The following is a 23104-nucleotide window of genomic DNA, read 5'->3' as shown; positions in this document are numbered from 1 at the left end:
TGAGTTGCATAGGGCTCTTAATCTTATCGGTAACTGCATAAAGTGTTCGCAGTGTTCAGTAATTCACTTAACAACCATGCCAAAGAAGTCATAAAATTGAGCACAACTCTACCATTGCTTTGCTTAACAATGGAAATTCTCATCTCTATTGTGGTTGTAATTTAAAGACTACTTGTATGTTATTATTATTATAATATTATTATAAATCTAGCAATAGATCTTTTATGGTGTGTTTTATTATATTGCCGCTGTTACGAATCTTTCACCTTGTAATACGCTATTGCTGTTATAATAGAACTTCCAAATTCCCCTTAAGGATGAGAAAATTGAAAAGGCTTAATTGAAATAATTTTATATCTAATACGATTTAGCTAAGAAAACTAAGATCATGGCTCCCAGCCCTCTCAATTCCTGGCAAATAGATGGGGAAGAAATGGAGGTAGTGACATTTTATTTTCCTGGGCTCCAAGATCACCACAGATGGGGACTGCAATCAAGAAATTAAAAGACGCTTGGTCCTGGGGAGGAAAGCTATAGCAAATCTAGGCAGCATACTAAAAAGCAGAGACCTCACCCTGCCAACAAAAGTGCGTATAGTCAGGTCTATGGTTTTCCCAATTGCAATGTATGGCTGTGAAAGTTGGACCATAAGGAAGGCTGAGCACCAAAGAATGGAGGCCTTTGAACTCTGGTGCTGGAGAAGACTCCTGCGAGTCCCTTGGACTGCAAGGCCATCCAACCGGTCAGTCCTAGAGGAGATCAACCCTGACTGCTCTTTAGAAGGCCAGATCCTGAAGATGAAACTCAGATACTTTGGCCACCTAATGAGAAGGAAGGACTCCCTGGAGAAGAGCCCAATGCTGGGAACGACTGAGGGCAAAAGAAGAAAGGGACGGCAGAGAACGAGGTGGCTGGATGAAGTCACTGAAGCAGTCGGTGTGAGCTTAAATGGACTCCGGGGGATGATAGAGGACAGGATGGCCTGGAGGAACGTTGTCCATGGGGTCGCGATGGGTCGGACACGACTTCCCAACTAACAACAACAAGAAGAAAAATTATTTAGCTAATAGATACATTCGTGTCGGGAGCACCAAAGCATTTCTGGGTTGAGAGGATTAGCCGATGACATCACCGTTGCTAATGGATAATGCCATTTTATAGTTGAGTTTGACTGTTGTCCCACAGTAGATGAAATTAAATAGCTTTTAAATTTTTTGGCTAAATTGCCCTTGATCTAATAAGCTAATATTTCGAATTGCCTACTTTGTGCAAACGCTCAATCTGTTGTACAAACATTAACCAATATCAGGTTTAGCCTCTGGAAGTACAGTTTCAAAACATCATATTTCAGACTTAAGCTCCCAATCGTGAATTTAGCTTCCCATGAAATAGCGTTTTAAAATACATGCCTATTTGAAAAATAGGCCGCCGAAATCGTTTTGATTATGGATTGTCTTTTGGTAATTAAACATTTGTACCATGCGACAGCGAGCAAGATTGGATCAATATCCTTTCAGCACTTAATTATCCTAATCCTTTAAAATCGACAGCAATTAGCACATGCCTTTCACACGTCTTAAAGAGAAAATACGAAAGCTGTATGCATCAAGCGTGGATTTTGCGGGAAGGTAATTTTGTTTTGAAATGTGTTAACGAAGACCTAATATTGAGGAGCATTTCTAATTTGCTGTAGCCTACTAATTATGCTAGTAATGTCAAAAATTGACGAACCAGTTCTTTAGAGATGAATCACTGCCTTTGCTTGGCGTCTAATTGGAAATTCTTGAAGAAACCATATTCTGAATTTGAATGTGAAAAGGAAGTGGCTTTACCCACCAAAGGGGAGTATCAGGATAAACTCTTGGACTTTGGCCTCTCTAAGCAGGAAGGATGTTCCCCTGCATGACCGTTTTTCATGTTTACGACTGTCGTGGCATCCCTGTGGTCATGTGATCAGAATAGAATAGAATAGAATAGAATAGAATAGAATAGAATAGAATAGAATAGAATAGAATAGAATAGAATAGAATAGAATAGAATTCTTTATTGGCCAAGTGTAATTGGACACACAAGGAATTTGTCTTCGGTGCATATGCTCTCAGTGAACATAAAAAGACAAGATACATTTGTCAAGAATCATAAGGTACAACACATAATGATAGTCATAGGGTACAAATAAGCAATCAAATCATACTAGGAAACAATCAGTATAAATCATAAGGATGCAAGTAACAAAGTACAGTCATGCAGTCATAAGTGGGAGGAGATGGGTGATAGGAACGATGAGAAGATTAATAGTAATAGTAATGCAGACTTAGTGAATAGTTTGAGAGTGTTGAGGGAATTAGTTGTTTAGCAGAGTGATGGCGTTCGGGAAAAAACTGTTCTTGTGTCTATTGTTCTGGTGTGCAGTGCTCTATAGCGTCGTTTTGAGGGTAGGAGTTGAAACAATTTATGTCCAGGAAGCGAGGGCTTTGTAAATATTTTCACATCCTTCTTTTTGACTCGTGCAGTATACAGGTCCTCAGTGGAAGGCAGGTTGGTAGCAATTGTTTTTTCTGCAGTTCTAATTATTTAATTTAATTTAATTTAATTAATTAAATTTATATGCCGCCTCTCTCCGAAGACTCAGAAGTCTGAAGTTATCCTCTGAAGTCTGGGTCTGTCTTGTTGGGTTGCAGAACCAAACCAGTCAGTTATAGAGGTGCAGATGACAGACTAAATCATTCCTCTGTAGAACTGTATCAGCAGCTCCTTGGGCAGTTTGAGCTTCCTTAATTCAGGAAAATTAAGATGCTTGGCATCTGACTCATATTTATGACGGTCGCAGTGTCCCGGGGGTCATGTGATCTCCTTTTGAGACCTCCTGTCAAGCAACGTCAATGGGGAAGTCAGATCCACTTAACAACCATGTTACTAACTTATCAACTGCAGTGATTCACTTAACAACTGTGGCAAGAAAGGTTGTAAAATGGAGCTAAATTCACTTAACAAATGTCTCACATGACAACAATGGTGAACGTAAGTCGAGAACTGCCTGTATCCTGGAAAAGCTAACTGCAGGCAAGGGAGGAAAGGTATATTTGAGACTGACTGAATAGGTATTTCTCAGTTCTCCCTTATAAAGGCATTATGTTTAGGAGAGACAATGTTGTAGGTTAATTGAAATTTACAGATGCTTGAATTCCATAGAAAGTCAATGTAATTTAAAATGTTGGCATTAGCGATACATCTTGGTCTTCTTGTACAATTTTCTTAATTATATATATATTTATATATATATATATATATATATATAAAATAAATAATTTGAGGCAACGGACATACCTAATACTCCTTCTTCCTCCTATTTTCCCAATAACAACAACCCTGTGAGATGGGATAGGCTGAGAGGGAGGGACTGGCCCAAAGTCACTCAGCTGTCTTTCATGCCTAAGGCGGGACTAGAACTCACAATCTCCTGATGATTGGCCCAAAGTCACTCAGCTGTCTTTCATGTCTATGGCGGGACTAGAACTCACAGTCTCCTGATGATTGGGCCAAAGTCACCCAGCTGTCTTTCATGCCTAAGGCGGGACTAGAACTCACAATCTCCTGATGATTGGCCCAAAGTCACTCAGCTGTCTTTCATGTCTAAGGCGGGACTAGAACTCACAGTCTCCTGATGATTGGCCCAAAGTCACTCAGCTGTCTTTCATGTCTAAGGCGGGACTAGAACTCACAGTCTCCTGATGATTGGCCCAAAGTCACTCAGCTGTCTTTCATGCCTAAAGCGGGACTAGAACTCACAAGCTCCTGATGATTGGCCCAAAGTCACCTGGCTGTCTTTCATGCCTAAGGCGGGACTAGAACTCACAATCTCCCAGTTTCTAGCCTGGTGCTTTAACCACTAGTCCAAAATAACTCTCTGCAGTCCTCTAAAAAGTGATTGTGAGAACCAAAAATAAAATAAAAACCATAGTTTATAAAGAAGTAGTTTTCTCTCTCATTTCACCCCCCCTACAAACCCAGCAAGGTTTTCTGATTGCTGTATCCTGCATAGATGACATTTTAATTTTGCATAATTTGTGCAAGCCCATTGAAGTTAATACCGCGTGGCTAGTTACGTGCATTTTGTCTAAAATGCGTTTTCAAAATGGCATCTGGGGTTCAAAGTGCTTTTTGTTACAACGCAGGGCTTTTAACTTCTGTATGAATCGAAGTTATTGGCCGCAGTGGATTTCGGACCGGTTGTGCCAAAAGAATTTAATTTTAATTAAATGGTTAATTTTTAAACTTCTATTCTAAGGACAAAATCAAACAAATAAACAAAACCATTCACTGATGGCCATATGGCCGAGTCTGCTGACAGTTCAGAATATTAAGTTGATACATTCTGGATAAAAAGTAATTTGCAAAACAAAGGGTTAGAAAGAAACAAAAATAATAATAATGCCGTGACAGTGATTGTGTTTTATTTACAGTTCTATGTGTCTAAAAATTTGGTAGAAAGATAAGTTAATGTTCTAAGCAAAACCTTGCTGTAAATGATTACAAAGCAGGAAAATGCTATACAGTATAGCTTTCTTGACACTTGAGAACCTATTTCTCCAATTATCTGCACAGTGTGATCCAGAATATATACACACACATACACATAAACACACCATTCATTCATCCATCCATCCATCCATCCAGTGCTGAAATGTAAAATTTGTTACTACCGGTTCTGTGGGCGTGGCTTGGTGGGGGGGGGTAATGTGATTGGGTGGGCGTGGCCAACTTTTTTTTTTTTTTTTTTTACTTTTGAAAGCATTTTTTCTACAACTTTCAGAGGTTGCAGGAAAAAATGCTTTTAGAAGCCTCTGACGATTCCAGCTGAGCTGGCCGATCATCAAAGGCTTTTTTAAAAAACTTTTAAAAGCATTTTTTCGGCCGGTTGTAGAAAAAATGCTTTTAAAAGAGAAAAAAAAAGCCTCTGATGATCGTGCGGCTCAGCTGGGCATGGCGGGCAGCAGGGATTTTTGCTACCAGTTCTCCGAACCACCTGCCGTCATCGCTACCGGATTGGGCGATCCGGTCCAAATCGGCAGCATTTCACCCCTGCATCCATCCATGCATCCATCTATCTATCTATCTATCTATCTATCTATCTATCTATCTATCTATCATCATCTATCAAGAGCCTCGGTGGCACAGTGGTTAGAGTGCAGTACTGCAGGTTACTTCTGCTGACTGCCGGCTGCCTGCAGTTTGGCAGTTCAAATCTCACCAGGCTCAAGGTTGACTCAGCCTTCCATCCTTCTGAGGTCGGTAAAATGAGGACCCAGATTGTTGGGGGCAAGAGGCTGACTCTGTAAACCTCTTAGAGAGGGCTGTAAAGCAGTATATAAGTCTTGTGCTATTGCTATTGCTATCCATGTATTTATCTCTGTACAACTATCCATCATCTATCTCTACCATCTATCTGTCTCGTCTCTCCTCTCCTCTCCCTCTCTCTCTCTCTCTATCTATCTCAATATTATCTTGTCCATTCCTGGTAGCTAAATTTATAAATGCACGCAGAGATATCCTATAGGCATGTTCAGGGAAAAAAAATTCTCTGAGCCAATTTATCATACAAACTTTAACCCTATACATATAGTCCTCGACTTACAACAGTTTGTTTAGTGACCATTCAAAGTTACAACAGCAATGAAAAAAGCGACTTACGACCATTTTTCACACTTATGACTATTGAATCAAAATTGTATGACTATATGACTGAATCAAAATTCAGACATTTTAGACACTTGTCCCGGGATCATGTGATCATTTTTTACGACCTTCTGACAAGCAAAGACAATGGGGAAGCCCGATTCACTTAACAACCATGTTACCAATTAAACAACTGCAGTGATTCACTTAACAGATGCGGCGAGAAAAGACGCAAAATGGGACAAAACTCACTTAAACGCATTTCTCACTGAGCCACAGAGATTCTGGGCTCAGTAAGTTGAGGACTACCTGTAGTTGAAATATCAGTTAGGTAAGTTTAGCAGAACCGATGTTAAATGAGTTTATTTTTAAAACTAGATTTTACAGGTGTTACCTAAACATCTGGAATGAAGAATCTATTTAGCAGCTTTGCTTGAAGGGAGAGGTGGTTTCATTGGAAAGAAATACCAAGGAGAAATGAAACCATCCAGTTAGCATTTGTAGATGAATAAAAGCTCAAGCTTTTATTGTTAAAAGAATTAGGAAATTCAAATCTGTTGGCCAAGGATTCAGCTGACTCAGATAATAAGCAACCTTGTATTCTCTTCAGTTTAGCACCAGAAACCTTTAGATCTACTGTAGCTTGTTATATACTTAAAGCATTAATCAGAAATTTATTATCCGGCTTGACACCCATGTTAAATTTACAGCCAGAAAGATAGAGGGAGCAATTTTACAGTACTGACCTTCTGTTCCATTTTGCCACATTTTAGGAAGGAGCCTAGGAAATTGATGGCATTATGTTGTTGTTAAGGCAGAGCTGGCGCATTTGCAACGCAAGAGCAAGGACGTTTTAAAAAAAAACAAAATTCTGCATCCTCCACCATGTTATTGAGACGGGTCCATCTCCAAGTCATCCAAAGTAGCGTATTGGCTCGAGCTTTTGATGAGCCTCATGTCGTTCCCGCTGTGGAATATGACCTATTTTCATTGGTGGTTTCCGAGCTGAAGAGGCCAGCTGCAAGCCTACCCTGGAAAATATGATTAGCCAATAATGGTACACTCGGGTCTAAAGAAGCAGTTGCAATAACAGATTGGCCCATTATGCTTCCACCATTGGCTGAATGAGGATTTATTCTAAATGAGCAATTTCCCTCCTTCGCTTAGAGAGGTTCACAAAAATTGGGAGGCAGAGAATAAAATATCTGCAATGTAAGCCGGTCAGAATGATATCCATTTCCATTTTCCATTTCTAAAGCGCTAACCCAACATTATTTAGTTCTAGAAATAACTGAATACATATATATGTGTGTGCGTGTCTCTCTCTCTCTCTCTCTCTCTCTCTCTCTCTCTCTCTCTCTCTCTATCTATCTATCTATCTATCTATCTATCTACCTACCTACCTACCTACCTACCTACCTACCTACCTATCTCTACAATTTACACTAGTGGAAATTGTGGAAACCTTTTTGGGAAAAGTGTATTTTAGAGGTTTGGTGGCTAATAACACCACTTTTTTTGGGGGGGGGAGTTTCAAGATAATCTTATTCCTCTGCTGGAATGGCCCTGGGAATAGCCCAGACCTTCACCCAATTGAAAATCTGTGGAGCCGACTAAAGAAACTGGTTAGTCAGAAGCGACCCAGCAATAAAACCCAGTTAATAGAAGCCATCCTTCAATCTTGGTTTCACATTATAACAGCTGCAGAACTAAAAGCCTTGGTTCACTCCATGGGAAGACGTTGTAAGGCCGTCATTCATGCTAAAGTTTACCCAACTAAGTATTCAATGACGTGATAATTTTTGTATATCTCGATTTTTCTGTGGTGGCCATTTTTGTATATCTCATTTTTTTCTACGTGTTTCACTTTTCTTCTTTATACCGTAACTGCTATTCTAATAGCAAATCCTTCATAAAAGTTACTGCATTACATTCTTGATTAAATTATCTTTCCATTGATATATAATTTTATGTTACTACAAAAAAACTGGTGTTATTAGCCAGTTTTAGAAAATACATTTTTCCCAAACTGTTTCCACAATTTTGGCCACTACTGTAAAACAGTTTATTTAGTGACCATTCAAAGTTACAACAGCACTGAAAAAAGCTACTTATGACCGTTTTTCATCAATGGGGAAGCCAGATTCACTTAACAACCATGTTACTAACTTATCAACTGCAGTGATTCATTTAACAACTGAGGCAAGAAAGATCGTAAAATGGGGCAAAACTCACTTAGCAACAGACATTTGGGGATCAATTGTGGTTGTAAGTCGAGGACAACCTGTAGGAAGCAGTCACACTATCATTGCAGTAATACCAGCATGGATGAAAGCCAAACCAAGTCACATTTCTCTCCCGTTTCAGATTACTTCTCTTGTAACACTGCAGCTGTTAACCTTGATTGGCCATGACGATCAGTTTAATGGACCAAGATACAAATGTGCGGTTTCCCTGGATTTCATCAGAGCCATTTCCAGGTAAGCTTTGTCCCTGTTTTCTAATGCTACGTGCGCTTTTTAATAAGCAAAAGAAAAATACCATATTTTTCGGGCTATAAGACGCACTTTTTTGTCTCCCAAAAGGGGGTGAAAATGTCTGTGCATCTGCCAAAGCTTCGCCCACCCGCCAGCCATTTTTTGGCCTCTGCATGCCCCTTTTTTGGGCCTTTTTCAGGCCTTTTTTGGCCCGGTTTCGGGGCTTTTTTCAGTCAGTTTTTAAGGCTTTTTTTTTTTGGGCCCATTTTTGAGGCTTTTTTTGGCCCATTTTCGAGGCTTTGACCTGTTTTCAAGGCTTTTTTCAGCCCGTTTTCAAGGCTTTTTTCGGCACATTTTCAAGGCTTTGGCCTGTTTTCAAGGCTTTTTTCAGCCCGTTTTCAAAGCTTTTTTCAGCCCGTTTTCAAGGCTTTTTTCGGCACATTTTCAAGGCTTTGGCCTGTTTTCAAGGCTTTTTTCAGCCTGTTTTCAAGGCTTTTTTCGGCACATTTTCAAGGCTTCGGCCTGTTTTCAAGGCTTTTTTCAGCCCGTTTTCAAGGCTTTTTTCGGCACATTTTCGAGGCTTCGGCCTGTTTTCAAGACTTTTTTCAGCCCGTTTTCAAGCTTGAAAATGGGCCAAAACCTTTTTTTTTGTTGTTTTCCTCTTCTAAACTTAGGTGCATCTTATAGTCAGGTGCGTCTTATAGTCCGAAAAATACGGTAATTAAAAGTCACTTAAAGCTGTGACGCTTGGTATTTTCTTCTGGCTTCTTTGGCCATTGACCAAAAAAATCCATCCTAGCTTGGCTAAGAAGGAAGCGTGGCCGTAAAATGACTGTAAAATATATCCACCAACCTGTAATTGAGTAGCAAAACAAGAACCTGGTTAGGATCTAGCAATCTGCATGACAATTTCAGATATGCTGATGATACAGTTCTGCTCGCCAGTAAGCATGAAGTCCTTCAGCTCCTCATCAACAGTGTCACAGAAATATCTGAAAAATACTATTTTGAAATGGTATTCTTTTTAAATAATTTTTTTATTTATCTCAAAAATCAAAATACAGAATTGGGAGGAGAAAAGAAAGAAGAAAAAACTAGAATAGAATAGAATAGAATAGAATAGAATAGAATAGAATAGAATAGAATAGAATAGAATAGAATAGAATAGAATAGAATTTTTTATTGGCCAAATGTGATTGGACACACAAGGAATTTGTCTTGGTGCATATGCTCTCAGCAAACAAACACCAAGTTTTTCATACTTTTGATTTGGCCCTGAAACTATTTTATTTTGGCAGTGGCCAGGAGTACATCTGTACAGCTAATGCTTGGATTGTCCACTGCATTTGTTCCTGAAAATATTGGATTTGGCTAGGATGACACATGCAGTAGTGATATCCTGCCGAAACAATTACAGTGTTTGAACAGGATACAAAGTGTCACTGCCTTTGAAGAAAAAAACAAAACTTTTGAAATTTCAACAGGTCCAGAATGATACATCTAGACTTAAAATGAAACTAAGTTACTCCCTTATTACAACACTTTCAGTGGTCCATGGAAAAACACCTCTAAATAAATGTATTCATATTGTACATGTATCCTTGACTTAACAAAAGTTAGTTTAATGACCATTCAAAGTTACAATGGCATTGAAAAAAATGACTTACGACCGTTTTTCATGCTTATGACCATATAGCACATTTGCTTTTATAGTATATTTAGCTATCAGCCAAATCCTCCATTATTTTCCCCAGAATCCTCTGTGACCTTAATGGAGCATCCTTTTTAAAAATGTCCTTCTTTCAGCCAACTTATCTTCTCTTCCTCCTCCAATGAAAACAACTTTCTGTTCCCAGCAAAGTGAATTCTGTTATCAGCAAAGCGAAGGCAGACATAGTACGGATAATCCTCTGTTCGTTTAATGACTGTCCAAAGTTACAACTGCACTGAAAAAAAGTGACTTACGATCGTTTTTCGCACTTATGACTATTGCAGCATCCCCTTGGTCATGTGATCAAAATTCAGTCACTTGGCAACTGGTTCATATTTATGACAGTTACAGTGTGCCAGGGTCACATGATCTCCTTTTGCCAACCGTCTGACAAGCAAGATCAATCAGATTCACTTAACAACGGTGTTGCTAAGTTAACAACTGCAGTGATTCCCTTAACAACAACTCTGGCAAGGAAAGTCCATAAAAATCGCTTAGCAAACAGAAATTTTACACAGGTAGTCCTTGACTTGTGACCAATTGTGGTCGTAAGTCGAGGACTACCTGTATATTAGGAAGTATGCAGTGGGGTACCCGAAGGCTCTGTTTTAGACCCAGTACTCTTCAACATCTTCATCAATGATTTGGACGAAGGGAAGGATGTGGAACTCATCAAATTTGCAGATGACACCAAGCTGGCAGGAATAGCCAGCACTCCAGAAGATAGGCTCAAGATACAGAAGGATCTTGACAGACTTGAACATTGGGCGCTATCTAACAAAACAAAATTCAATGGTGAAAAAAGTAAGGTTCTACATTTAGGCAAGAAAAAACAACATGCATAGGTACAGTATATGTGGTACCTTGCTCAATAGTAGTAACTGTGAGAGGGACCTTGGAATCCTAGTGGACAACTGTTTAAATTTGAGCCAGCCTTGTGCAGCAGCTGCCAAAAAAGCCAACACAGTTCTAGGCTGCATCAACAGAGGGATAGAGAATCAAGATCACATGAAGTGTTAATAGCACTTTATAAGGCCTTGGTAAGGCCACACTTGGAATACGGCATCCAGTTTTGGTCACCACGGTGTAAAAAAGGTGTGGAGACTCTAGAAAGAGTGCAGAGAAGAGCAACAAAGATGATGAGGGGACTGGAGGCTAAAACGTATGAAGAACGGTTACAGGAACTGAGTATGTCTAGTTTGATGAAAAGAAGGACTAGGGTTGACATGATAACAGTCTTCTAATATCTCAGGGGTTGCCACAAAGAAGAGGGAGTCAAGCTATTCTCCAAAGCGCCTGAGGGCAGGACAAGAAGCAAAGGGTGGAAACTAATCAAGGAGAGAAGCAACCTAGAACTAAGGAGAAATTTCCTGACAGTGAGAACAATTAACCAGTGGAACAACTTGCCTCCAGAAGTTGTGAATGCTCCAACACTGGAAGTTTCTAAGAAGATGTTGGATAACCATTTGTCTGAAGTAGTGTAGGGTTTCCTGCCTAAGCAGGGGGTTGGACTAGAAGACCTCCAAAGTCCCTTCCAACTCTGTTATTTTATTCTATTCTATTATTAGAAGCAGTTTGGTGGCATTCAAGCCTACCCAATTTTAAGATCTTAGGAATGCGTCCCTCAGAGATTTGATAGGAAAGTTGGAGCCTGTTTAGTTGCTACTCTCAGAGATTGAAATTCTCTGCCAAGGGAGGCCAAGCTTGCTTCTTCTTCACTGTTTTTTTCCTGGCAGACAAAAACTTCCTTATTCCAGTAAACATTTAGCCTTTCAGCAGGTGTCCTGCTATTCTGTTTTAATGCTTTCTTTAGAGCCGAAGTGTTATTTATGCTTTTACTTGCGAATTTGATTTGTTCTTTTTTTTTTCTTCCTACAGTGTTGCTTTTAATATGCCTTTTCGTAGCTGCTTTTGAGCTTCCTTTCCGTGGAAAAACCATGAATCAAATCTTTTAAATCTTGCTGATGTTTAGATGATCAGACTTTTTTCTCTGATCAGGCATCGCGACATTCATAGTCAGGAAAACATTATTTCATCTCTCTTTTTCCCGGGTCGACAGTTTTGAAGTTCAGGCAATATAAGCTTTTTCAGAATCCCAAGTTAAGAAATAGTATTATTTTCAGCTAATGTGTGAAATCTTTCCTTAAGAACTATCTTTATATGAAGCACAATGCCATTGTGTATACTTCGAATATGATTCAGAAATAGTGCTATAGTTACTTTAAAAAAAAAAAAAATTCATTTTGACCATGCCCCTTTTTTAAAACTTCCTTGTGATCTGAAATGAAAAGCATTCACCTCAAGAATTGACCTTTTTAAACAACTCGCAACCAGAATTGACCCCTGTTGTTAAGTGGGCTATTTATTATGTGAGTTTTGCCCCATTTTGCGGCCTTCCTTGCCACAGTTGTTAAGTGAATCACTTCAATTGATAAGCTAGTAACCCAGTTGTTAAATGAATCTGGATTCACCGTTGACTTCCCTTCTCAGAAGGTCACAAAAGGGGACCACATGACTCCAGAACACAGCGACGGTCATAAGTACAAACTGGTTGCCAGGCATTGGAATTTTTATCACGTAATCATGGGGATGCTGCAAAGGTTGTAACTATGAAAAATGGTCATAAGTCACATTTTTCAGTGCCGTCGTAACTTTGAACAGTCGCTTAACGAATTGTTGTAAGTCAAGGACTTACCCGATACCTTTGAGGAAGCTCGTATGAAAGCTTGAAAGAAAAGAGGCTGCTTTAATGAACAGAGAGTTGGTAACATCTGCCTCACGATATTTTACCATTCTTACCACACACATCCTGAAAAAGTGATCCAATTTATTTTTGGTAGAAAATGAGATGTTTTAGATTTTTAAAAATGCATTATGACAATCTAATGCCTGTCAAGGAAACAATATTACACCTCTTTAATGTAGGCCGGTGATGGGTAACCTTTTTGCCATCGAGTGCCAAAAGCGGGGAGAGCACGGTGGGGGGGGTCGCGCGCACGCGTGCCCACACCCATAATTCTATGTGCCCCACCCACTGCGCATGCGCATATGACCCCCCCCATGCTCCCCCACTTTTGGTACGGTGGGCCACCGGACTTGTGGTGGAACTGGAAGTCAGGAAACAGGCCGTTTCCGGCCTCCAGAGAGCCTCCAGGGTGGTGAGGAAAGCCATTTTCGCCCTCCCCAGGCTCCTAGAAAGGCTCTGGAGCCTGGGGAGAGCGAAAAACAGGCCTTCCGGTCCCACTGGAGACCCTCAGGAGGCCAGAAACAGTGTGTTTCCTGACTTCTGGTGGGCCCAGAAGGCCTGAAAATCAGCTGGCCGGTGCATGCGTGCCCACCAACATGGCTCTGTGTGCCACAGGTTTGCCATCACAGATCTAGGCCTTACATCTTTGCCCATGTTATGGCAGTCAGGTTTTTATGAATAATGCCCTAACTCGATTTCATTGAGGGCCGCATCAGGGTTGTGTTTGATCTTGGGGGGCTGGGGTGGGTGTGGCCAGTGTGGGCATGGTCAGCTCAACATCACTCAGGTCGGGGGCACCTTTGGTGGCCCGAGCGCTCTGCCAGCGAAAATGGGTTCCCAAGCTCCGTTTTCGGCCACGATGGCCTCCTGCAACCCTCCGCCAGCGAAAACGGAGCTTGAGAGCTCTGCCCGTGGCCCTCGCGAGCTCCGTTTTCGGCTGGGACGACATAGAGCAACCCTCTGCCAGCGAAACTGGAGCTTGCGAGGGCCACATGCAGCCCTCCCGGTCCTTTGCTGTTTCCAGGGCAGCCCCCGGGCCTTGCGTTTGACACCCCTGCTCTAACCGAATAAACTTCATAACTGACACTTCCGGTTGAAACATATTAGAAGCTTTCCCGTTTTGTATAATTTCACAGACATGAATTATTTTTTTTAAAAAACGTGATCTTAACAACGATGCCGAAACTGAAACGGATGGCCTTGAAAAGCAGAAACAAAACTCATTTCATCGTTAAAATTACAACGTCTTGCTTTTTTGGGGGGGGGCAACAATATACTTCTAAACATCCCCTTTCGTTGTCGGGTTTCTTCATTTTTGTACATAAAGAAAGGAAACCTCGGCAGAGAATGTTAATACTGAAAGATCAAAATTAATTTCAGAAGAAGGGCGGGGAAGGAATCTTTTACTCTTCTAAAGGCCTCCTTCTTTCTTTTGACAAAACACAAAAATACCATCGAAGTGTTCTTGGATTGTTCACGTTTTGTTTAAAAGGCAGGGGTTAACCGCTGCTAAGAATGGAAGAATGCAGATTGCAAATTGATGCAAATGAAAGGAGTTATGCCGTACATAATGCTAGAACAGGTGGTTTGGAAGAAGACCAGAATGTTCAATAGCAAACACGATTGCTGTTTTGCATCTCCAAACAGCGAGCTGTGTTTATTAGCTTTTCTTTTTAAAAAAAAAAAAAAAATTTCCTTTTTATCTGGAGCTAAAATTATTATTTGGCTTAAATTGAGGGTAAATTTTTGAATCTGAAAACCAATGCAACTAGAAAACTAGGCATCATTCTCAATATGCTTCTGAATAAGTTATACATCAGCAGGAATGCTTTCTCTTCTCCCTCCCTCCTTTCTTCCCTCCCTCCCTCCCTCCCTCCTTCCTTCCTTCCCTCCCTCCCTCCCTCCCTCCCTCCCATAATGGTACATACATATTAGCATATCTGTCACTCAGTAAGCTAAAATAATAAACTTGGCACATCATTTCTTTGATTTGCATTCCTATCATCTTTTCAAACAGAGAAGACGAATTACAAAATCAAACTACCAAAAGGGACTATACAGTTTTGGGAGATTAAAAATGTTGTCAAATTAAGAACAAAGCAATTTAACTTTCCAATGCATAGGGCGAAAAGAAAACGAAAAAATGGTTAAAACCCGTATAAATATGGCCACTTAAATTAGATGAAGGCGTCCTATACCTGAAATACTATTTTATAAGAACAGATCCAGTCAGCCTGTTTAATTTTTCTCAGCATTTAAGCTCCATCCAATTTCTTTGTCGACCTGCAACTTAAAACAAATGAACATAGAAAATGTACGTATATTTGTATACAATATATAAATTCATCTGCTGAGCATCTGAATTTTGATCACATGATCATGGGGATGCTGCAACGGTCATAACTGTGAAAAACGGTCATAAGTCACTTTTTTCAGTGCCATTGTAACTTTGAACGGTCAGTAAATGAATTGTTCAAGGACTACCTGTACAGTGTTCCCTATTCTGGGGATGTTATATTGCCAGACATGTTCCTTGCGACTACAAAGCAGGGGAGAAAGATAAAGAGAGAATCAATCTGGATTTAAATGTTAGGACATGGATCTCACTCCCCAAGAAGGAAATGCATTTTATTTCCCAGTCAAAATTTTACAAAAAAGACACTCCTACCAACAGCAGTCCCTTGAATTCAAGAAATATTAACATATCTAGAAATAATGCATAGACAGACCTAATGAGGGGCAACATGTCACAAGTGCGTTGAGGTGTCTACCACCAGAAAGTCAGTTTGTGAACGTTTCGATCTTTAATACTTAGAACTCAGTCAAAATGAGTTTAATTACGCTTTTACTCATTCAGTTCAGATTATTCACAGGAGCACTATGTTATGTATTATAATCAAGATCACGTGAAATACTAACAGCAGTTTTATAAAGTCTTAGTAACATCATATTTAGAATATTGCATCTAGTTCTGGTCACCATGTTTTTTTTTTAAAAAAAGATGTTGAGACTCTGGAAAGATTGCAGGTAAGAGCAGCAAAGATGATTAGGGGATGATTGGAGGCTAAAACATATGAAGAACAGTTGCAGGAATTGGGGTACGTCTAGTCCAGTGAAAAGAAGGACATAATAGCAGTATCCCAATATTTAAGAGGCTGCCACAAAGAACAACCTATTTTCCAAAGCTCCAGAAGGTAAGACAAGAAACAATGGAAACAGATTGCAGAGAAGAGCAACAAAGATGATTATGGGAATGGAGGCTAAAACCTATGAAGAACTGGGTATGTCCAGTTTGATGAAAAGGAGGACTAGGGGAGACATTATAGCAGTCTTCCAATATCAGGGGCTGCCATAAAGAAGAGGGAGTCAAGCTATTCTCCAAAGCACCTGAAGGCAGGATAAGAAGCAATAGATGGAAACTAATCAAGGAGAGAAGCAATGTAGAACTAAGGAGAAATTTCCTGACAGTTAGAACAATTGTGAAACAACTTGCCTGCAGAAGTTGGGAATGCTCAAACACTGGAAGTTTTTAAGAAGAGGTTGGACAACCATTTGTCTGAAGTGGAGTAGGGTTTCCTGCCTGGGCAAGGGGTTGGACTAGAAGACCTCCAAGGTCCCTTCCAACTCTGTTATTCTATTCCAGTGATGGGTAACCTTTTTGCCATCGAGTGCCAAAAGCGGGGAGAGCATGGGAGGGTCACGCACACGCGTGCCCACACCCATAATTCTATGTGCCCCGCCCCCTGCACATGCGCACATGACCCCCCCATGCTCCCCCGCTTTTGGCATGGTAGGCCACCGGACTTCTGGTGGAACTGGAAGTCAGGAAACTGGCCATTTCCGGCCTCCAGGGTGGTGAGGAAAGCAGTTTTTGCCCTCCCCAGGCTCCTAGAAAGGCTCTGGAGCCTCGGGAGATCGAAAAACAGGCCTTCTGGTCCCACTGGAGACCCTCAGGAGGCCAGAAACAGTGTGTTTCCTGACTTCTGGTGGGCCCAGAAAGCATGAAAATCAGCTGGCGGGTGCACGCGTGCCCACCAACATGGCTCTGCGTGCCACCCGTGGCACACGTGCCATAGGTTCGCCATCCCAGTTCTATTCTATTCTATTATTAGAAGCAGTTTGGTGGCATTCAAGCCTACTCAGTTTTAAGATCTTAGGGGTGCGTCTCTCAGAGATTGGATAAAAGACCTCCAACAAGTCCTTTCCAACTCTGTTATTTGCCATTCCTCAGGGCGGGTGAAAAGATTTGATTACACTGATCTATTGTGTTGCCGTTTTCAGGACCGTGAACTTCGACATCACCAAGTATTTATATGACTTTTTGTGAAGAACCCCACGGGCGCTTCACCTCATCGTTCAGCCATCCCGGAAGGAAAAACGTGGGGCTCTCTTGGATTTGTCCAAAGCAGGTGCCGACCCAGCGTGGAATAAGATGAAAACAGTTGGTCTGGATGGATCTGTTCAGGGAAGGCTTTACCCGATACCCTGGCGTATTGGGAACAAACGTGTTAATTACAAACAGCAGGGACTACGCACAATCTGTTCCCCTCCTAATTATTTTATTTCAGCAACTGAGATTGCCTGAAACCCATTTGACAAAGATGGTTTTTTTGTGCTGTTGTCTCCCTGCGCTTTGAACCTGACGCCCAGCCTTTTCACTTCCTTTCCGTGGGAGGTGTCGCATTTGTCTGCCACAGCAGTCCCAACCTCAAAGCACCATTTATTGGAGAGCCCATACAATAAATACACAGTCAATCTGGTGGATGCTTTCCTTTCCTTTCTAGATCTTAGCCTACTGACCATCACTGATTCTTCCCTCCCCTCTCTCTTTCTCTCTTTTTAAAAAAAGGATTTTATCGGCTCTTTAACTTTTTACGAAACGCCTAGTATTTACAGCTGCTAAGCCTATTTTATGAGAAGTGAGTGGAAACCCTGTCTCCTACTGGCATTTTTTTTTTTTTTTAATTTGATTTATATGCCGCCCTTCTCCGGAGACTCAGGGCGGCTTACAATGTGTTAAGCAATAGCCTTCATACTTTTGTATATTTATACAAAGTCAGCTTATTGCCCCCACAAACTGGGTCCTCAATTTACCTACCTTAGAAAGGATGGAAGGCTTGGGCCTGGGGAGATTCAAACTTACAGTAATTGCAGACAGCTGGTGTTAATCACAATGCTAGCAGTCTGCTGAGCCACCAGACATTGATGATGTTACCTGTTTGGATAATGAAACGTCTGCACCAGAGGTGGGTTTCAGCAGGTTCTGACCAGTTCTGGAGAACCGGTAACAAAAATTTTGAGTAGTTTGGAGAACCGGTAGTAAAAATTCTGACTGGCCCCGCCCCCATCTATTTTCTGCCTTCCAAGTCTCAGCTGATTGGGAGGAAATGGGGATTTTACAGTAATCTTCCCCTGGAGTGGGGAGGGAATGGAGATTTTACAGTATCCTTCCCCTGCCACGCCCACCAAGCCATGCCACGCCCACCAAGCCACACTCACAGTAACCGGTAGTAAAAACTTTTGAAACCCACCAGTGGTCTGTAAGGTAACAGCCGAGCTCAGAGAGCACGGAGGAGCCTTAAGGATATTTACATTCTGAGACAAGAGTTTGCTTTTGTAGAGGTAAGGTAAGTATTTTATTAATCTAAAAATACATGGACATGTTAGGGACTGTGCAGTGTTTGGGATATGTAGCACTGCAGGAGGAGGTAGGAAGGAGGCACCCAGCCCTGCAGCCGCCTTCCTGAAATCTCCCCCTTATACACTCCTGTTAGACTGTTCTCCTAACAGGGGTCTCCAAACTTGGCACTTTTAAGACTTGTGGACTTCCAACTCCCAGAATTCCCCAGCCAACATGGCTGGCTGATGAATTCTGGGAGTTGAAGTCCCTAAGTCTTAAAAGTTGCCAAGTTTGGAGACTCCTAGCCTAGATCAAACAGTTTACCTCAGGCAGGAAGTTAGACTTAGAATAACTTTACTGTCACTCTTAATATACACTAATCGGCATATATTAAAACGAAATTTCGTTGCATACAGCTCTCAATGGGTCTCCGCCTCCCATGTACACCACCTAAACATGACAGACAAATAAATAAATAAATACAAAAGTATGCATATACCCACATATATTACACGACACAAAAACAACACAGTCTAGTCCGGATGTATACATGTACATGGCGAGAAAAAAGAATCTTGCGAGTTTACCTGACGGGATGGCCTAGGGAACAAGGCTGATACAGAATCTGGTAGTCCTGCAAGATATATTTCGAAACTTTGTACTATTATCATTTGTTCTTGAATGGAGAAGTCGTCCTTCTCTGAAATCTGGGGCAGGACAGAAAAAAAAAAAAATCATTTCTCCAGAAATCAGCTTTTTCGATGAAATGACTCCGGTAGTTTTTTGTTTTAACCAGGGCTACCAGCAGTTTTGGGGCCCATTGCCAGTCAAACCTTGGAATAATCAATAAGAGGTGCCAAAGTTTGAGTTTTTTTTTTTTAAAAGCAACCAAGTAGGGACGTGAGAGAATATTTTCGCTTCAGGGAGACGGCACGGCAGAGATCCGCATTCCAAAACCAGCACTTTGGAATCTAAATAGTCTGAGCAAAGAGAGGAGTAGAAAGGAAGGAAGACTGGAGCAGATACAAAATCGCATCGAGAGTACAAAAACAAAGACTGAACCTTCTTCTGCCAAGTTTTACTTTATTTGTTCTGCCACCTCCTGCTCTTAAATGGAGAGATGTTCTCGTCACCCAGAAGGATAGAACAAGAAACCTTAAGCAGCACCAAACAATATAGTGATTTGCAAAAACTAAATACATTCCTTGTCATCTTCAGCTTACTGATTTCTGTTTTCCTAACTTCCTCATTTCCCTTCACGAAGAGAACAGCAACTTGACAATCAGGCAACTCAGCTGGGATTGTCAGAGCCTTTTAAAAGCATTTTTTTCTACAACCTCTTCGGCCGAAGTGGTTGTAGAAAAAATGCTTTTAAAAGCCTCTGAGGATCCCAGCTGAGCTGCGCAATCATCAGAGGCGTTTTTTTACTTTTAAAAGCATTTTTTCAGCTGAAGAGGTTGTAGAAAAAATGCTTTTAAAAATAATTAAAAAAAACATGATTGCACGGCTCAGCTGGGCATGGGGGGGGGCAGGGATTTTTACTACCGGTTCTCCAAACCATCCGCCACCATCGCTACCGGATTGGCCGTAGGTTTCCGACCCCTGTTTTAGCCTGATACCTATACACGCATAGGCTAAAAATCGCAAGTTCGCTTAAATGTTTTGAAACAGAATGGTAGCTTTTCCATTAGTGATTTAATTCAGGCAGTTGGGTTAGTTCAAAAGGCAAATTGATAAAATGCTAAGTTGCATTTTTTTCTCTTGGAAAATGGAGCCGTTCTTCATGTATTTTTAAAAAATCTCTTTTAAATATTTAGGAAAGAACATTACCTGCCATGGTGATTTTATTAAAGCTACTTCTGAAAGTGTCTTTCTTTCCAAAGAGCTCTCCTAAAATGTGATTCTGGTGACTCTTTCCTATCAATCAGCCTTTTAATCTGTTGTTTTTATGTTGTAATACCTGTGTTGTTCGTTGTGTTGCTGTATGGGTGTAAAATGATTGAAAAATCAATAAATGTGTTAAATAAAACACATTATTTAACATTATAAAACACATGGAGATAAAAATCTTCCCAATTGTCTTGGAATTATAAAAAGCCATTTAAGCATTCCACAAGTAAAGTGTTCTTGTCAGCATCTGCAGAAGAACTTATTTATGTATTTATTTGTCGTCCATCATAGCAAAATGACTCTTGGTGACAGGATAGATAGATAGATAGATAGATAGATAGATAGATAGATAGATAGATAGATAGATAGATAGATGGTGGGTGGGTGGACAGAGACAGATAGATAGGGATGGAAAGGGGTGGACGGATGCAGGGGTGGGAGATTCAGATGTAAAATGCTAATTTTACATCTGGTTCACCAAACCGGTAGTTCCAAGGACTGGCTGGCCCCGCCCATATCTCCACTCCCAGGAAGTCTCCACGCGGCCCCTTATGGATGCCAGGTAAGTGCAGCACCCGCACGGAGGCTCTGGGTCGGCAATAAACGGGCCTCCCGGAAGTCTGGAAACAAGCCCGTTTCCAGCCTCTGGAGCCCAGGGGAGGCCGTTTTTGCCCTCCCAGAGGCTTGAGGAAAGCCTCCGGAGCTTGGGGAGGGAGAACCCACCCCCGCCGTGGTGCAGGAGGTTGAGTAGGCCACAGCCATCATGGCCACGCCCACCAGCAACTGGGCAGAGAACTGGTTGCTAAAATTTTTGAATCCCACCCCTGGTCATGGATGGATGGAAGATATGGATGGAGAGAGAGAGAGATGGGTGGGTGGATGGATGGGTGGATAGACAGACAGACAGACAGGATTCACAGGTGTATTTTCAGGTTTGCAAAACTGATGCAAGTCTTACATAAGGTTACATTGACAGAATCTTGTAAGGCTGAAAGTACATCATTCTCCCCCTTGTCTTTACAGTCCTAGAAAGTAGGGTCTTGTTCTGTCCCCGTCTCACACACGCACCCCCACAGACAGGCAACAGTTAAAGAACTCAGCCGACAACAGTTTTATCTGGTATCAGAATTGGCAGCAACCCAGTGGCTGGCTGCCAGGTATTCTTTACTCCTGAGGGGGGAGTTTCTCCCTTCGTCCGGGAACAAAGCCAATACACAATAATCAACAAAGTCCAGTAAATACAAAGAAGGTCGTCCGATATCCGTTTTTTTGCTTGCCACAGAGCTGAACAGGCCACCACACCCTCTTTTATACCCTGTGGGGTGTGGTCCAATGACTCAGTCTAATCCCTGGCACGCCTCTTCTTCTGTTGCGCGCGCTTATCTCTGCGATGCTGCTGAGGATCCAACCAAGACTCATCTTCCTCATTACTGTCCACCTGTGGCTGCGTGGACGTGCTTGGCCCTGGCCCTATCTCTTGCCCTTCAGCAGGCACCGAAGGCATTGCCAGAGAGGAGGGTCCTGGAGAGGGAGGCCTTGCCAACTCCTCTCCACTCTCGGAGTCCTCTCCTGCCGATAACACAGGCTCAGGTAACGGAGCCACAACAGGTCTTATGTGAGAAATTTGGGATGCCAATGTTCCTTCTGCAGGCTCATCTGCCACTTGTCTGCTCATAGTCTAGTCCACGGCTCTTCCTCCTGCCTCCCAAGGCCATTCCCCCATGCCACATAGAACGCACTCAAAATGGGATAAACTGAGCCTGGTTATTCATGCTTGAGAACTCTGGGTTTATTTGTTGATTCATTTGTTTGTTTTATTCGCTGAGAAATAGGTTTGTTTATTTTTTTTTAAAGCTTACTAGACTGAAATGAACACTGCATCATTTTAAAAAAGAAAAACTCTGAATTCTAATCCAAATTCTGTTTCAGATGGAATTCCCATCCGTCCATTCATCCAGCTAAAATATTAAGCACCAAATAGTTACAGCGCATAATGGAAGTGTCGTCACATATGGAGGAGCTTTGACTTGACCTGGGTATGACTAAGGGCGACATAATGGCAGTGTTCCAATATCTGAGGGGTTGCCACAAAGAAAAGGGGGTCAAGCCAGGGGTGAAATGCTCCCGGTTCGGACCGGCTCGGGCGAGTAGGTAGCGATGGCGGCAGGCAGTTCGGAGAACCGGTAGCAAAAATCCCTGCCCCCGTCCCCCATGCTCAGCTGAGCTGCGCGATCATCAGAGCCTTTTTTTTCTTTTAAATGGCTCTGACCAGCCAAGCTCTGATGATCCCAGCTGAGTTGCCTGCTAATCGGTAGCAAAAATCCCTCCCCCCCCCCCCCAAGCCTCCAGCTTGCTTACCTTAGCTGCTGGTCGCGACGCCTGCCTTGCTTCGCTTGCTGTAATACCTGCAATCCATTGCATCAGCAAGCAACTGAATCTCCCTGCCTGCAATCAAGCTCATCGGTGAGCTGCTTTTATATAAAAATAAAAATAAATTAAAATAATATTTGTGCAGCTTTCTGAGATTTAGTGTGTTTCTGTAGTGTTTCACTCTAACTACACAAACACACAAAATCTCACAAAGCTGTATGTGGAATTTTGTATGTGTAAAGTGTGAAAGTTGGTTTTTTTGGGCTTTTTGTGGCTGTGTGAGTTTCCTGCTTGTTGCAGGGGCCATTTTGGGTCTAGCACAGCTGCTTTTACATTGTGGGTGAGTCAGTTGTGTTGTGTTGTGTTTTGTAGGTTAAAAAAGGTCAAAGAAGTGACATTGACTTGGCCACGCCCACCCAGTCACCTTACCACCAAGCCACGCCCACTAATTAAGCCCCGCCCACAAAACTGATAGCAAAAAAAATTTAGATTTCACCTCTGGGTCAAGCTATTCTCCAAAGCCCCTGAAGGCAGGACAAGAAGCAATGGGTGGAAACTCATCAAGGAGAGAAGCAACCTAGAACTAAGGAGAAATTTCCACACAGAACAATTAA

The 23104-nt window shown here is 41.7% G+C and overlaps 1 protein-coding gene across 2 annotated transcripts in view; it reads left to right on the top strand.

Moving 5' to 3' along the window:
* ORC5 (origin recognition complex subunit 5) overlaps positions 1 to 17370 on the top strand; it is an 83581-nt gene extending 66211 nt beyond the window's left edge. For both annotated transcript variants that reach the window (XM_034433649.3, XM_087873345.1), the window contains exons 14-15: positions 8044 to 8156; positions 16892 to 17370. In XM_034433649.3, coding sequence (XP_034289540.1) covers positions 8044 to 8156; positions 16892 to 16937 — 159 coding nt within the window. In that variant the 3' untranslated portion in view covers positions 16938 to 17370. The remainder of the gene's footprint in view (positions 1 to 8043; positions 8157 to 16891) is intronic.
* The last annotated feature ends 5734 nt before the right edge of the window (positions 17371 to 23104 follow it).

Source organism: Pantherophis guttatus, chromosome 7 (genome assembly GCF_059756535.1).
Source record: "Pantherophis guttatus breed Tessera chromosome 7, ASM5975653v1, whole genome shotgun sequence".
Lineage (NCBI taxonomy): Eukaryota > Metazoa > Chordata > Lepidosauria > Squamata > Colubridae > Pantherophis > Pantherophis guttatus.
This window is presented reverse-complemented; position numbering and strand designations above follow the sequence as displayed.